Source organism: Mytilus californianus, unplaced genomic scaffold, assembly GCF_021869535.1.
Source record: "Mytilus californianus isolate M0D057914Y unplaced genomic scaffold, xbMytCali1.0.p SCAF_6, whole genome shotgun sequence".
NCBI classification, from domain to species: domain Eukaryota; kingdom Metazoa; phylum Mollusca; class Bivalvia; order Mytilida; family Mytilidae; genus Mytilus; species Mytilus californianus.
In genome coordinates, this window is record NW_026262712.1 from 94565003 (window position 1) to 94581480 (window position 16478).

The 16478-nt window shown below is 34.2% G+C and overlaps 1 protein-coding gene across 1 annotated transcript in view; it reads right to left on the minus strand.

Annotated features, from left to right (window-relative positions):
- The window catches only part of LOC127705357 (rab11 family-interacting protein 5-like), a 33784-nt gene extending 22842 nt beyond the window's left edge, over positions 1–10942 (minus strand). The window contains exons 1-5 of the mRNA XM_052209664.1: positions 10572–10942; positions 8637–8675; positions 5790–5898; positions 5411–5539; positions 1316–1479 (exon numbers count right to left, since the gene is read on the minus strand). Of these exons, the coding sequence (XP_052065624.1) occupies positions 1316–1479; positions 5411–5539; positions 5790–5898; positions 8637–8675; positions 10572–10605 (475 nt within the window). The 5' untranslated portion in view covers positions 10606–10942. The remainder of the gene's footprint in view (positions 1–1315; positions 1480–5410; positions 5540–5789; positions 5899–8636; positions 8676–10571) is intronic.
- Positions 10943–16478: the final 5536 nt, after the last annotated feature.

The window sequence follows — 16478 nt, forward strand, 5'->3', positions numbered from 1 at the left end:
CTGTCCCAAGTCAGGAGCCTGTACTGGGAGGTAATTGACTGGTTGTTGAATTTTGCTGTTTCTCATATTTGTTTTTCTTTTATCGTTTTGTATAGTTTGTTCTTGTGTTGTGCCATTATACCACTGTCCCAGATTAGGAGAGGGTTGGCGCCTCAAACATGTGTAACCCCACCACATTCTTTATGTGCCTGTCCCAAGTCAGGAGCCTGTAGTTCAGCAGTTGTCTTTGGTTCATGTCAGTTATATCTGTTTTTCTTAAATTGTTTTGTTATAAATCAGGCTGTTAGTTTTCTCAATTTAATTATTTCATATTTTTCATGTCAGGGCCTTTTATAGCCGACTATATGGTATGGGTTTTTCTCAATGTTGAAGGACGTACAGTTGCCTATAATTGCTAACATCCGCTTCATTTGAACTTTGGTGGACAGTTGTCTCATTGGCAATCAGACCACATCTCCTTATTCTTATATCAAGGGTCTTCTGATTCATGGTTCATGAGAAAGATATGACAGAAATTTCATACATAGCCATTATATGTCAGAATATATAAATGTTTAGTAAAAATAAGGTTGATGAGTGAGGAATTTGGGAAATGTGTCAAAGGGCAAATCATGCACATAAAAAGCTTGCTATCAAATTACAGGAAGCTCTGGTTAGTAGTTCCTGTGAAAAATGTGAAAAAAAATTTACTTCATGTCGATTATGTATAAGAATTTCTATATATGCAAACAGTAAACAAGAAGCTGATGAGTGATGAATGTGAAATTGTGTCACACAGTATAGCATGCTCACAGGAAGCTTGCTAGCAAATTGTAGGAATCTCTGATTAGTAGTACCAAAAATAGTACAAAATATCATATATGGCCATTATCTGTAATAAATATAAATACTGTATGTTTAGAAATTAGTGTAAGGTCTTCATTAATATGAATAATGCAACTTGATGAGTATCACAATAAAAAAACTCACATTCTTAATTGGATATATATATTTGTATTTAGATTTTCCTGATTAATCTCACATTTTTGTCCTCTCTTCTAAAAATTGCAATAAAAAATGCACATACTAATTTCTGAATTTACAGTATTCAGTTAAATAAAAACTAAGGAGAGATGAATGTGAAAATGTGTCCCACAGTATGACATCCCCATAGCAAGCTGTCTAGTAAACTTAATGGAGCTTTGATACATATGCAGTTTCAGAATGGAACGAAAGGGACAGGAAAATTTTAGGATGGATGGACAGACTGACAGCATCAAATAGTATATCCACTCCTTTGGAACATAAGTATCGTTACTTTACATATAATAGTTACCCATAGCAGAAGCAAGTCCTTTTATTGAAGAAGACTTTTTCTTATTGAGGTTTGAGGCAGCTTCCTCCTGTTTACTTTTGACTGAAAATGCCACTCTGACCTCTATTTCTCCTCTATATTTGTTGTCAGGAGTTTTATTTGGTTTACCCTGCAGTTGTATCCATCTGGAAATATTCATAGGATACAGAGATATAAAACATTTTTAAATTCTATATTTTTATGCAACAATCTCCAAAAGCTGTAATAAAATACACACTATACTTATCAATATGCCTAATCACAAGAAGTAACCAAACTTTCATATTTTCATCTAAAGAAGTACCATACTTAGTAGTTTTTAGACCTAGGGCAGATCTAGAAAAAAGGGCAAGTAGTGTGAACCAACTAATCTTTTCGAACGGATTAATTTACATGACTTTCACAAGCAGAAAATTAACATGAATATGTTATACTTGGGATCTTCTCTAATATGAATACATCAACAAATTTTGAAAATTGCAAACATAAATGCTGTGTATTTGTTTATTCCACATTGGCTAGAGGTATACGGGGAGGGTTGAGATCTCACAAAGCATGTTTAACCTCGCCCCATTTTTGTGCCTGTCCCAAGTCAGGAACCTCTGGTCTTCGTTAATTCTAGTATGTTTTGTAATTTTGATTCATTTACATGTTTCAGATTTAGTGTGGCTTCCATTTCGATTAACTAGTATACATTATTATTTAGGGACCAGTTGAAGCCCACCTCAGGGTGATGGATTTTCTTGCTGCGTTGAAGACCCATTGGTGGTCTTGGGCTGATTTCTACTCTTTGGTCGGGTTGTTGTCTCTTTGACACAATCCCCGTTTCCATTCTCAATTCTATCATAGTCTGCAAGATAGGTTTATATGTGAAAAAAGTTATAGTATGAGTAAACAAAATTGTTTCTGAATTGGAATTACATCATCTTATAATAATTCACATCATTTTCTATTATAGAATAATGCCTCTCTCATTGAAGCATTCCAAAAACTGACAAAACAAAAGTCTGAGATTTTCCACAACAACAGGTGTCTCTATGTTACACTTGAAAAATTTCTGTACAAATAACCATTCTGTTTGTGTATAATCTAAAGTGTAATAAAATGCTCCGCAGGGCGCAGCTTGATACGACCGCAGAGGTCGAACCCTGAACAGTTGGGGCAAGTATGGACACAACATTCAAGCTTGATACAGCTTTGCATTTGGATTGTGATTAAATATTTGACACAGCATAGGTTTCTGACACAGAATGAATGTGGTCTAAGAACTTAAAAATTTTAAATTGGACATTCACCTATTATGGTCCAATATCCAAAATCTAAATACATGGTTAGATTCAGCATATCAAAGAACCACAAGAATTCAATGTTTGATGAAATCAAACAAAGTTTAATTTTGGACCCTTTTGACCTCAATGTGGACAAAGTTGATAACGGGGCCCAAAAATCAAAAATCTAAATACATGGTTAGATTCAGCATATCAAAGAACCCCATATATTCAATTTTTGTTGAAATCAAACAAAGTTTAATTTTGGACCCCGATTTGGACCAACTTGAAAACTAGGCCCATAATCAAAATCTAAATACATGTTTAGATTCAGCATATCAAAGAACCCTAAGAATTCAATTTCTGTTAAAATCAAACTAAGTTTAATTTTGGACCCTTTGGACCTTAATGTAGACCAATTTGAAAACGGAACCAAATATTAAGAATCTAAATACACGGTTAGATTCGGCATATCAAAGAACCCCAATAATTCAATTTTTGATGAAATCAAACAAAGTTTAATTTTGGACCCTTTGGACCTCAATGTGGACCAATTTAAAAACGGGGCCCAAAATCCAAAAACTAAATACACGGTTAGATTCAGCATATTAAAGAACCCCAAGAATTCAAGAATAAAACCCCATTGAAATTGGTCAAGAAATAAGCAATTTATACGAAGTATCTTCTTTTGCACAATACTGTGCAATTAAATATTTCTTGCTATTGCGCAGTGATATTGTTGTCTTTTTTCAAAACTACCTCTACCGTTTTTTATTGGGAAAAATGCATATTTTTTATTGAAATTGGGAAATTTGTATATTTTATTCTAAACACATTTCCGATTTTTTGCCGACCTTTGCAGTCTTTTTTGTACTGTTTTTTTCATGTATATTTTGGTTGTCAGACATTTTCAACCTGAAAGGTACTTTTCTAAGAGGGGAAAGAAACAGAAGCAATGATGGTACTTAATGCATTGAAAACCACATGTGTTACAAACTCGATGATGATTCTGATCAGAAAACCGGATCTCAAAAGTGCTTTCTAATATCAAAATAATAACATGAATACGATATTTACAATCATTACTACCAATGCCATCACTGTTTGGGGAAAATGTAAAACTTTTTGGGAGGAATTTTAAGCCATTTTTTTTAGTAATTGGGAATTTTCTCTGGGGGAAAAAGCCGAATTTCGGCTGTAATTTGAGGCAAACAATATCACTGTTGCGCAATACTGTACAATTGACAATTTCTTGCTATTGCGCAATATTGTGCTATTGGATATTTCTTGCTATTGCGCAATACTGTGAAATTGAAGATTTATTGCTATTGCGCAATACTGTGCAATTGAAGATTTCTTGCTATTGTGCAATACTGTGCAATTGAAAATTTCTTGCTATTGCACAATACTTATTATATAATAATTTACACATCCTGTTTGGTGTGTATCTCCTACCATATCATTATTATTTGCTTTTAAATATAAATCAGAAATAACAAACTTAAAATGGAAAATTTTAAAAGAAAAAAATGGAAAAAAAGAAAAAAAAGGAAAAAAAAAATAAATCCCCCCCCAAAAAAATTTTTTGAACCCCCTTATGATTCATCACCCCCAAACTCAATCCCAGCCTACCCTTTGTGGTATGGTACCTTGCAGTACAATTTCAGAGAGATCCATACACTTGAACACAAGTTATTGTCTGGAAACTAGAAAAATGTGTTTTTTGGCCCCTTTTTGGCCCCAAATTCCTAAACAATTAGGGCAATTACCCCCAAACTCAAACCCAGCTTTCCCTTTGTGATATGGAACCTTGTAGTACAATATCAGAAAGATCCATACACTTACACACAAGTTATTGTCCTGAAACTAGAAAAATGCTTGTTTTTTGCCCCTTTTTGGCCCCTAATTCCTAAAATATTGAGGCAATTACCCCCATCATCAATCCCAGCCTTCCCTTTGCGGTATGGTACCTTGCAGTACAATTTCAGAGCAATCCATAAACTTGAACACAAGTTATTGTCTGGAAACTAGAAAAATGCTTATTTTTGGCCCCTTTTTTGACCCCCAATTCCTAAATGTTTCAGCAATTACCCCCAAACTCAATTCCAGCTTTTCCTTTGTGATATGGAACCTTGTAGTACAATTTCAGAAAGATCCATGCACTTACACACAAGTTATTGTCATGAAACTAGAAAAATGCTTTGTTTTTTTGCCCCTTTTTTGGACCCTAATTCCTAATATTTTGAGGCAATTACCCCCAAAATCAATCCCAGCATTCCTTTTGTGATATGGAACCTTGTGGTACAATGTCAGAGAGATCCATACACTAACACACAAGTTATGTCTGGAAGTTACAAAAATGCTTATTTTTGGCCCCTTTTTGGCCCCTAATTCCTTTACTGTTGGTACCATAACCCCCAAAATCAATCCCAACCTTCCTTTTGTGGTATTGAACCTTGTGGTAAAATTTCATAGAGATCCATTCACTTAAACTAAAGTTAGAGTGCGAAAACCAATGTGTCTTCGGACGACGCCGGATGACGACGACGACAACGACGACGACGCCAACGTCATACCAATATACGACCACAAAATTTTTTTTGCGGTCGTATAAAAAGTATGAAAAAAAATTACTCAATACACCAATGATCTGTTTCTCTGCACTTTTTGATTTTTTTGCACAGTATTTTCTACAAGCTAATTATAAATAAGTCCAGATTTTTTCATAATGCCTCTTCCCTCAATATTTGAACAGCATCATCTGAACATGACCAGCCTGCATTTTTTTTATAGTATGAAGCATACTTACTGACTAGAAGGTCTTTCATACACTTTATAATGCCACAATGGTACGGAACAATATCCAATGAAATCATCTGATAGCATCCCACGATGCATCACATGTAGTTGTACTTCCATGTTCATTGTTGGTAGTTGCCTACAATAGAAAATGTGTTTTAATCAAGTTATGACATAATGCACCTTTCACAAAATTTGACTGCTTACAAAATGATTAAACAAATTTGTTCAAATCTTTTCTTGTCAAAATTCCTTCAAATTACAGATACTCCAATTATGAATAAATTACTGTAGATCCTGAAGGTATATGTGTGGATAACAGTTCATATAACAACTATATACTGTTGTTTATACATAATATTACAACTATTGTTTCAATGAATACTCACAGATCACACTGCTCAAACCATTCTGGGTTCAGAGCATTTTTAATGGTAGATGTTTGGAACTTCTCCTTACCAAGCTGTACTGCTACAAACACATCTGTTAGTTTTGATCCTGAAATCAAATATTTTTTATAAAAATTTCACCCTGACACCTTTTAATCAAAATTGATAACTATCAGATCTATAATTAATATTGCAAACTGTAAAAAAAACTTTGAATATTTGTAACTTAATCTTTATTTAAATGTGTCAAAGCACAAAACCTGTTTGCACTGATGTATGGTTAAGCAACCAATAATCAATGCACAAAGTACACTTCTTCGCTGTTTATCAGCTATAATGACTATAATGCTATATAATCAAATCCATTTTTATCACAACTAGAAAAACTGTGAGAAGATAGACCTCAAATCCTCCTTGGTATAGAATTTTGCTATACGAACTTTAATGGTTTACTTTTATAAATATTGACTTGGATATGGAGAGTTGTCTCATTGGCACTCATACCACATCTTCTTATATCTATCCAACTATTTTGTTGATAACATATACTGTAGGAGATGCACAAGGCATTTTTAAAAAACAATTCTACAAATATTTCATTGTAATAAGGCAACTTTTAGGAGGATAGTGAAAATCCCTTTTGCAGAAAATGCAAATGTTTTGCTACTGGAAACCCAAAATACAATTTGGATAAAAAATATAAATTTACACAATGCCATTGAATACTAGAATATGTGTAATTCCACTGAAATCAAGTCACTTGTTAAGAAGTTGTAGATACAAGGTGTGGACATGGACTAATAGATAAAAGAACGGATGAACAGATTCAATAATCACTGGATTCACAATATACAGACACTTCAGTAAAGAGATCATATATAAATATTCATAAAAATTAATACATGCATTTATCATTGCGATTCCTTGACCTCTGGCACAAATGGGAAATCTAATGTGATTTCAAAATTTTATGAACGAAAATCAATACTGCAATTATGAATGAGAGTTTTTATTATTGCAACCTGATATTGTCACATTTTTCTCATTTAATAAAAAACATGGAAATAATTTCTGAATTTACAGTAACATACACAAGAAGCCTGAAGTAGCTACAAGAACCTCAATTTAAAACTAGAGGCTCTCAAGAGCCTGTGTCGCTCACCTGACTCTACTTTGGTTTTAGAAATCATGTAAAGATAGATAAAAATCATAACAGATACCCAAATAATGATTGAGGCCAAATTTTGATTAATATTGGTCCCGTTATTTAATAAAATATCCTGGTGGCCATCTTGAACAGTAAATCGGCAACAAAGTAGCAACACTTGGTCAGCACTTCATAAGGAACATTCATGCCATGTTTGGTTTCATTCCATTCAGTGGTACTCTAAAAGAAGACATTTGTATGTATTTCCCATAGGGTCCTATGTTAAACTAAGTCCCCTGCTGTCGGCCATCTTGGATGATGGACCGACTGCAAAGTAACAACACTTGGTCAGCAACTCATAAGGAACATTCATGCCATGTTTGGTTCATTTCCATTCAGTGGTTCTCTAAAAGAAGACAATTGTATGTATTTCCCATAGGGTCCTATGTTAAACTTAAGTCCCCTGCTGTCGGCCATCTTGGATGATGGACCGACTGCAAAGTAACAACACTTGGTCAGCAACTCATAAGGAACATTCATGCCATGTTTGGTTCATTTCCATTCAGTGGTTCTCTAAAAGAAGACAATTGTATGTATTTCCCATAGGGTCCTATGTTAAACTAAGTCCCCCGCTGCCGGCCATCTTGGATGATGGATAGGCTGCAAAGTAATAACACTTGATCAACATCTCATAAGGAACATTCATGCCATGTTTGGTTCCATTCCATTTATTGGTTCTCTAAAAGAAGACATTTTTATGTATTTCCCAAAGGGTCCTGTGTAAAACTAAGTCCCCCACTGGCGGCCATCTTGGATGATGGATCGGCTACAAAGTAACAACACTTGGTCAGCACCTCATAAGGAAGATTCATGCCATGTTTGGTTTCATTCAATTCAGTGGTTCTCTAAAAGAAGACATTTGTATGTATTTCCCATAGGTCCTTTGTTAAACTAAGTCCCCTGCTGTCAGCCATCTTGGAAGATGGACCGACTGCAAAGTAACAACACTTGGTCAGCACCTCATAAGGAACATTCATGCCATGTTTGGTTTCATTCCATTCAGTGGTTCTCTAAAAGAAGACATTTGTATGTATTTCCCATAGGGTCCTATGTTAAACAAAGCCCCCCGCTGGCGGCCATCTTGGATGATAGATCGGCTACAAAGTAACAACACTTGCTCAGAACCTCATAAGGAACATTCATGCCATGTTTGGTTTCATTCCATTCAGTGGTTCTCTAAAAGAAGACATTTGTATGTATTTCCCATAGGGTCCTATGTTAAACTAAGCCCCCCGCTGGCGGCCATCTTGGATGATAGATCGGCTAAAAAGTAACAACACTTGGTCAGCACCTCATAAGGAACATTCATGCCATGTTTGGTTTCATTCCATTCAGTGGTTCTCTAAAAGAAGACATTTGTATGTATTTCCCATAGGGTCCTATGTTAAACTAAGTCCCTTGCTGGCGGCCATCTTGGATGATGGATCGGCTACAAAGTAACAACACTTGGTCAGCACCTCATAAGGAACATTCATGCCATGTTTGGTTTATTCCATTCAATGGTTCTCTAGAAGTTCAAAATGTAAAAAGTTAACGCCGACGACGGACGACGGACGCCAAGTGATGAGAAAAGCTCACTTGGCCCTTCGGGCCAGGTGAGCTAAAAATGAACTGAATATCTTATATAAATAAATACATACCACCTTTGCTCTTTGTTAAGAGGTTTCTGGCTCTCAAAACTAAAATAAAGATAAATATTTAGGATAACTGGAAATGACACTTTTATGTAATATCTGTTTCTCAGATGACGACGGATATGTTCTGTTTTGATTTGCTTGTATGTAGTGTTAGGCTGGTTGCTCAACGAAAAATGATTGATATATACCTCACATTATATCTAATTTAACCACAACCTTATATTCATGTAGAGTCGGCATGGTTGATATATGAAAGATTCAAACCAAATTATAAGATAATATAATCTTTATTTATTTCAGACTCAAAAGGTCAATATATATATATATATATATATAAATACACAACAAAAATGTTTCTGTTTAAACAGGATAAAAGGTTCTTGAAAATATTTTCATTATTATAGTTAAAAATCAAAAGGTATACATGCATGACATGAGTGTTTGGATTAATAAAAAGGGTGGGGGGGTTAATTTCTTTATTTTTTTTAATTTCTAATTGCCATTTTCTATTTTTTATGGACCCTTAGTATAATCAGACGGTCTCACTAAATAGCGACAAGAAGCGTCAAGAAGCGACAAGAAGAATAATTTAGCGACAAGAAGCGACAAGAAAACATTTTTTTTTATCAAAATTACTTATTCCAAATAAATATTAAAAGAATATGCAATAGAAAAAAATTTTGAAACATAGATCTAATTGCGACATTTATTTGTGATATTTTAATATTTATTAAGTATAAAGCAAGTATAACGTTTACCCTGTCGTATTATGATATTAATTTTACTTGTGTTTTAGAACAATAATATATTTATCTTATAATTTGTTTTTAAAACTCTCTTTGTACAATATATAATAAACTTGCAAAATGCATTATTTGTGCATCATTGTCCAGAAAATACAGACACAAATTACATAATACAAAGATCTGAAATCAAACAAGAGGAAAACATAATTAAGATGTGAATTTTTTTCATCATTTTATTTTGTGTATTGCCTCATTTAACGATATTTATCATGTTTATGCATAGCTTAATGTTGATTGAAGATTGAAGGAAATTAATGACAATCTTGAGGTTTTAACAGGTGTTCACTATTTACAATGATTGTATATTCTGTCGCGTGTAATCGTTATGTCTGGCGCGTGTACAAAGTTGAAGGTGTTAATTGGATGTTATTGTAGCGATAAAACAAGGGACACGGGCCTCGTTATCCCATTCTTCCTTACACATGTTTAATTTCTTCATCTATCAATATAATAATAAAAACTACGCAATCCCTTTCTTCCTCACAAATGTTTAATTTCTTCATCTATCAATATAATAATAAAAACTTCATAATCCCTTTCTTCCTCACAAATGTTTAATTTCTTCATCTATCAATATAATAAAAAAAAAATAATCAATTTATTTCTGCCCATATATTACAAAAAAAAAAATGCATATTTTTTAATATCTATTTGGAATAAGTAATCTTAATAAAAAAAAAATATGTTTTCTTGTCGCTAAATAGTCTTCTTGTCGTTTCTTGTGGCTAAAATTATTCTTCTTGTCGCTTCTTGACACTTCTTGTCGCTAATTATCAGATGATTTATGTTCTTTAAATCTATTGTTTTAATAGTAAATGAACTTTCTTGTCGCTTAGTTTTTCTTCTTGTCACTTATATTTTTCTTCTTGTCGCTTCTTGACGTTTCTTGTCGCTAATTAGTGAGACCGGTCTTGGAAGAGATAAAAATATTCCCTGCAGATTCATTTGACATGCACAAAAGTATATAATCATGCATTTCTTGTATCATCTTATTATTGTCTGCTTGTATGTCATAAATCAAAATACTGAAGTTCCATGTTAAAGTATCAACAACTGTCTATTCAATCAGTAAGTGATGTCACCTTTAGGAAATTACAATGTTACATGTACATGTAGTAAATTATTTACCCACCTGTTAATTGTACATGTGTTGGTTCCCACGTCATATTTGATAGTTCTTTGTTTCTCACTTTTTCATAACAATTTACTTCAAAAATCTAGGGACAACCAAACTGAACCTGGGAATTATTGTTTGTAAACACATCTACATTTGAACTTTTACAGGTAACATATGATTCACGTCAGCTGTTCAACAGGTGCGCGAAATAAATTGAATGTTATCTACTATTCACGATGTAATTCTTTAATTGTCCCTCGATTTTGCATGTCTTGATTTCTTTACTTTCATCGAAAATTGGTTTTCTTAAATGCAAATATTAAACAACTTGAACTGTTGAATGTTTACGTTCTGTGTTATCTTCTTTCTTATCAGGAAGTGAGACCTCCTACTGCAGAGTTATCGAACTTATCTCCATTAATCTAAAGACCAATATTGCTATTTTACATTCATACACAATAACGTACGTAAATATCTTATTGATTCTCATTTTATAGTTGACTTCATTTTATCATAAGATACTCAAGTTTCATGTAAAAGGATAAATTTGAACTGCTGTTAATTTGTGCTCGAATCTACTAAAAGTGCATACAGATGTAACTGGAGAGCATGATTTTCATTACAAAATCGCTTGTCTCCTCTGGGATTCGAACCTGGGACCTCTGTGTTACAAGGCAGCCTGTATACCGACTGAGCTAAAGAAGTACTTCCTTAGCTCAACCGCTTACGGCTGACTAAGTATCTATCACATTTACTAAGGGAAGCAATCCCATCACACTTCCCGCACCTCAAGAGTCGTCATACCATTATGACTCTCACACACATACCCTAGCTAGAATTCCTCTCTAACCACCATGGGTTTTTTAGTTGGGCACCAATGTAACCGGAAAGTATGATTCTTTTTACAAAGTTGCTTGTCTGCTCCGGGACTGGAACCCGGGACCTTGGTGTTACAAGGCAGCACGTTAACCGACTGAGCTAAAGCTTACGGCTGACTAAGTATCTACTTATGAAGGGAAGCAATCCCGTCACACAGACAAGGAAAGGTTGGTGATTATCTCCTGGAAATACTTGTTCACCACTAAAGCCACTCTTCTGGAAATTCTTGTTCACCACTAAAGCCACTCTCTTAGAAATACTTGTTCACCACTAAAGCCACTCTCCTAGAAATACTTGTTCTCCACTAAAGCCACTCTCCTGGAAATATTTGTTCACCACTAAAGCCACTCTTCTAGTAACAATCAGGGGGAGACAACTTAAATTTGCAGGAGATAAAACCAATTTTGTGTATCCAGTTGATCATATCATTGTACTTATTGACATTTTTTGTTGTGATGTCTTCCTGGCAGGAAAGCAAAAAATTAAAATAGCCTTTAAAGACGTAATGATTATTTGGACTACAGGAAAATTTGACATTATATATTTATTGAATCAAATGCGATCTTAAATGATTCCTCATGGATTGTGTTATGGATGTGATGTTATAATTTCTTGAAGCAAGATGATATTTGAATATTCAAATTCCATGATACTAGGATGCTATGTCAAATTTGTGGGGAGAATACTGTTTCTATACATATTTATTTTCTGTAGTTGTTTAAAAACTCTATTTCCAATTTAAAGCCCATTTTGAAATGACATATATATGCAAAGGCATTTTTTTTTAACACTCCATGCTTTACACTAAACCAAGCTTGACATTGTGCACATGGCCATCACTTCTATATGATAATTAAGACAGCCACTTCAATGACAAGCTGATATATCAATGAACATGCAATAAGTAGAGAATGACATGTCTATATATAACCATCTTATCAAGTGTAATATAAACAAAATTATTGATCGCAAGATTAAAGGTGCAGGTGTACATGTATTGTCAATGAGCGTGTTAGGAGAAATTTAATCCCTACAATGATTTCTGACAGGTATGAAACATTTCAACTTAGGGAATAAATTCTATGTGGTTTATCATACTTATTGCCATGATGAGATTTAGTTAGAGTCACCAAAAATTTGACTCATTTAAATTCAACAAAACAAAGTTCATTTATCTACATGTATATTACTGTATTTTAGCTTTGGGACTGCACAAATTTTTCAACTTATGCATTGTTGTCAAGGGAAATTTAGAGTCAACCAAGTTCAACCTAAGACAACGAACATCAACTGTATATATAACATGTATAAGATGAATTTTTCATACTTTTGGCCATACAGATGTAACTGGAGAGCATGATTTTCATTACAAAATCGCTTGTCTCCTCTGGGATTCGAACCCGGGACCTCTGTGTTACAAGGCAGCCTGTATACCGACTGAGCTAAAGAAGTACTTCCTTAGCTCAACCGCTTACGGCTGACTAAGTATCTACCACATTTACTAATGGAAGCAATCCCATCACACTTCCCGCACCTCAAGAGTCGTCATACCATTATGACTCTCACACACATACCCTAGCTAGAATTCCTCTCTTACCACCATGGGTTTTTTAGTTGGGCGCCAATGTAACCGGAAAGCATGATTCTTTTTACAAAGTTGCTTGTTTGCTCCGGGACTGGAACCCGGGACCTTGGTGTTACAAGGCAGCACGTTAACCAACCAAGCTAAAGCTCAACCGCTTACGGCTGACTAAGTATCTACTTATGAAGGGAAGCAATCCCGTCACACAGACAAGGAAAGGTTGGTGATTAACTCCTGGAAGTACTTGTTCACCACTAAATCCACTCTCCTGGAAATTCTTGTTCACCACTAAAGCCACTCTCCTACAAATACTTGTTCACCACAAAAGCCACTCTCCTACAAATACTTGTTCACAACTAAAGCCACTCTCCTGGAAATACTTGTTCACCACAAAAGCCACTCTCCTGGAAACAATTGTTCTCCGCTAAAGCCACTCTCCTGGAAATACTTGTTCTCCGCTAAAGCCACTCTCCTTGAAATATTTGTTCACCACTAAAGCCACTCTCCTAGAAATACTTGTTCACCACAAAAGCCACTCTCCTGGAAATACTTGTTCTCCGCTTAAGCCACTCTCCTGGAAATACTTTGATTCTCATTTTATTGTTGAATTCATTTTATCATAAGATACTGAAGTTTCATGTAAAATGTTAAATTTCAACTGCAGTTAATTTGTGCTCCAATCTACTTAAAGTTCATACAGACAAGGAAAGGTTGGTGATTATCTCCTGGAAATACTTGTTCTCCGCTAAAGCCACTCTCCTGGAAATACTTGATCCCCACTAAAGCCACTCTACTGGAAATACTTGTTCACCACTAAAGCCACTCTCCTGGAAATACATGTTCTCCTCAAAACCCACTCTCCTGGACATACTTGATCCCCACTAAAGCCACTCTACTGGAAATACTTGTTCACCACTAAAGCCACTCTCCTGGAAATACATGTTCTCCTCAAAACCCCCAATATAAGCAAACAAATTAAAGAATAAAGAAATGAGGGGCCTGATGGGTTATTTTCGTTCTTCGTGATCGGCGCATTTTCGCTATCGTGATCCGTTTTTCTACAGATTTATATTTTTTTATATTTTCATGATCCGTGATCATGGAAATTTATTTTCTGTGAATCGTGATTGATAAAAAAATCATCTCGTGAATCGTGATGAGACCCCCCCCATCAGGCCCCTCAGAAATGAAGGACTCCCAAGCCGCCATCCAGACCCTCTTATTATCAATGCAGTATATTTTTGGAAATCAATATCAAATCATTTGTTTTCATTTTTATCATGATAAAGGGAAAGTTACATTTCTATGGAACATAACTCCCCACAATTTTTTTTTTTAACATATGCTGACTATCTTATTTGTCTAAGATATTGCTGATGTCAATCTCATTAATATTTAATGATAAATGTAGATAAAAGATCTGTTACAAAGTTGATTTTCCAATATTATTTACATTTCCAAGGGACATAAATCCCCTCAAAAAATTATAGCTCCACATATTTTTTCCTATCAGTCCAGATTTTTAAATTCCTTACGGATATTTGTGATGAAAACTCTCGACATAAATTTCATTAAACTCTGATGAGCATGACAACACTGTCAATGTTGATTTCCAATAATTCTGATATTTACTTATACAAGGGTAACAAGTCCCCAAAAAAATAATGCTTGGTCCAGATTTTCAAACCTATCAGAGATAATCAGGTGAGTTAAAAGCATTCACATTAGAGTGCTTACAATGTCAATTTCCTTGTTGCTCACATTTTTTAGGGCCATAACTGTAGGTATGAGAGCACTTACAATAGACAGAAGACTAGACAACAAGGGGGTTGGATACAGAAAATTATTTTCATTTACCTGTGTTTAAAATTATTGTAAATGGCTGATATTTTTGTTCGAGCATATTGTTTTTCTTTAATTGTTTAACATTTCATACCGATATAACACGTTACTTTTATTATTCTTCCCTTAGTTTATTTATTTTGTATTTACATTGTATCATAGGTCAAATTTATTTGTTCAGTGTATGTTCAATGGTGTTAATATGTCCTTTGATTGAGTTAAGCTATTTCAGTTGATATTTTATAGTGTGTCTTTCTATGTTGTGATGTTACACTATTGTTTCAGAAAAAGGGTGAAGGTTTGGTACCATTAAAACGTTTAAACCCGCTGCATTTGTTTGCACCTGTCCTAAGTCAGGAATCTGATGTTCAGTAGTTGTCGTTTGTTGATGTGGTTCATAAGTGTTTCTCGTTTCTCGTTTTTTATATAGATTAGACCGTTGGTTTTCCCGTTTGAATGGTTTTACACTAGTAATTTTTGGGGCCCTTTATAGCTTACTGTTCGGTGTGAGCCAAGGCTCCGTGTTGAAGACCGTACTGTGACCTATCATGGTTTACTTTCATAAATTTTGACTTGAATGGAGAGTTGTCTCATTGGCACTCATACCACATCTTCTTATATCTATTGTCAGAAAGGAGTCAGGATTCTTTTCAGTGGTTGTCACTATTTCTCTATGACTTTTGTCAATTTAGAATTTGTTGTTGTCAGGTATTTGTTTCTCTTTTTTGATTTGTTGATTTAATTAACAATTTCTTTGGACTTATCAATTTAGATCTTACTTATATAGTGTCGGTGCTGGTTAAGTTATTTGATTAGCTTGTATTGTTCATATGGTGTGCACACATCAATGTTAACCCATATCTGGTGAATTGCTGCCTCATAGACTTATACAGCACATCTCGCTTACTTCATATTAGATTATCTCAATCAGACAAAAATATATCTGTGTCAATAAACTTCATGACCAGAGAAGAATAAGTGTATCTTTGTAAATAAATTATGTGTGTTTTCTTTTTCTGACAAGTTATAAATGATGGCTACTGTATCTTTAGCAATATGTTTTAATTGCTATATTTTATTTTTTATGACAGTAAAACTGTGATAGGTAGTATTTGCCAATTTTTAGTGTTCAATATTTTAGCCTCATATTATGGATTTCAAAGAAATAGTTCATGGGGGCCCTAGTTCATTTGAAAATTTAAAGAGGTTTTTTTTTTTTTTGCATAAGAGCATAAGCAAGGGGAAATCATTTTTTTCCCATAATGCTTAAATCACCAATCAACCATAGCCCTCTTGCATCATTTTGATTCTTATAGGGTCCGACAATTTTGAACAGTTTTGCATTCGAAGTAATCCTTTACAAAGAAGATACTTAAGAAAGGAAGCCATCTTGATTTTGATAATGTGAAAATCTTCTACAAAAATAACTGTTTCCGATTGAAAAATGTACAAAAACAGATGGAAATACTTTTAAAAGATTTTATTTAATTTCCTTGTAAACAACACATCCACAGAAATATCCATTTTGATCTCCATTATTGTCTTAAATACAACTGGTATATTAAGTTTAATTTTGACCTCACATATATGTGTACCCAATATTTTAGTATAGAAAGAAG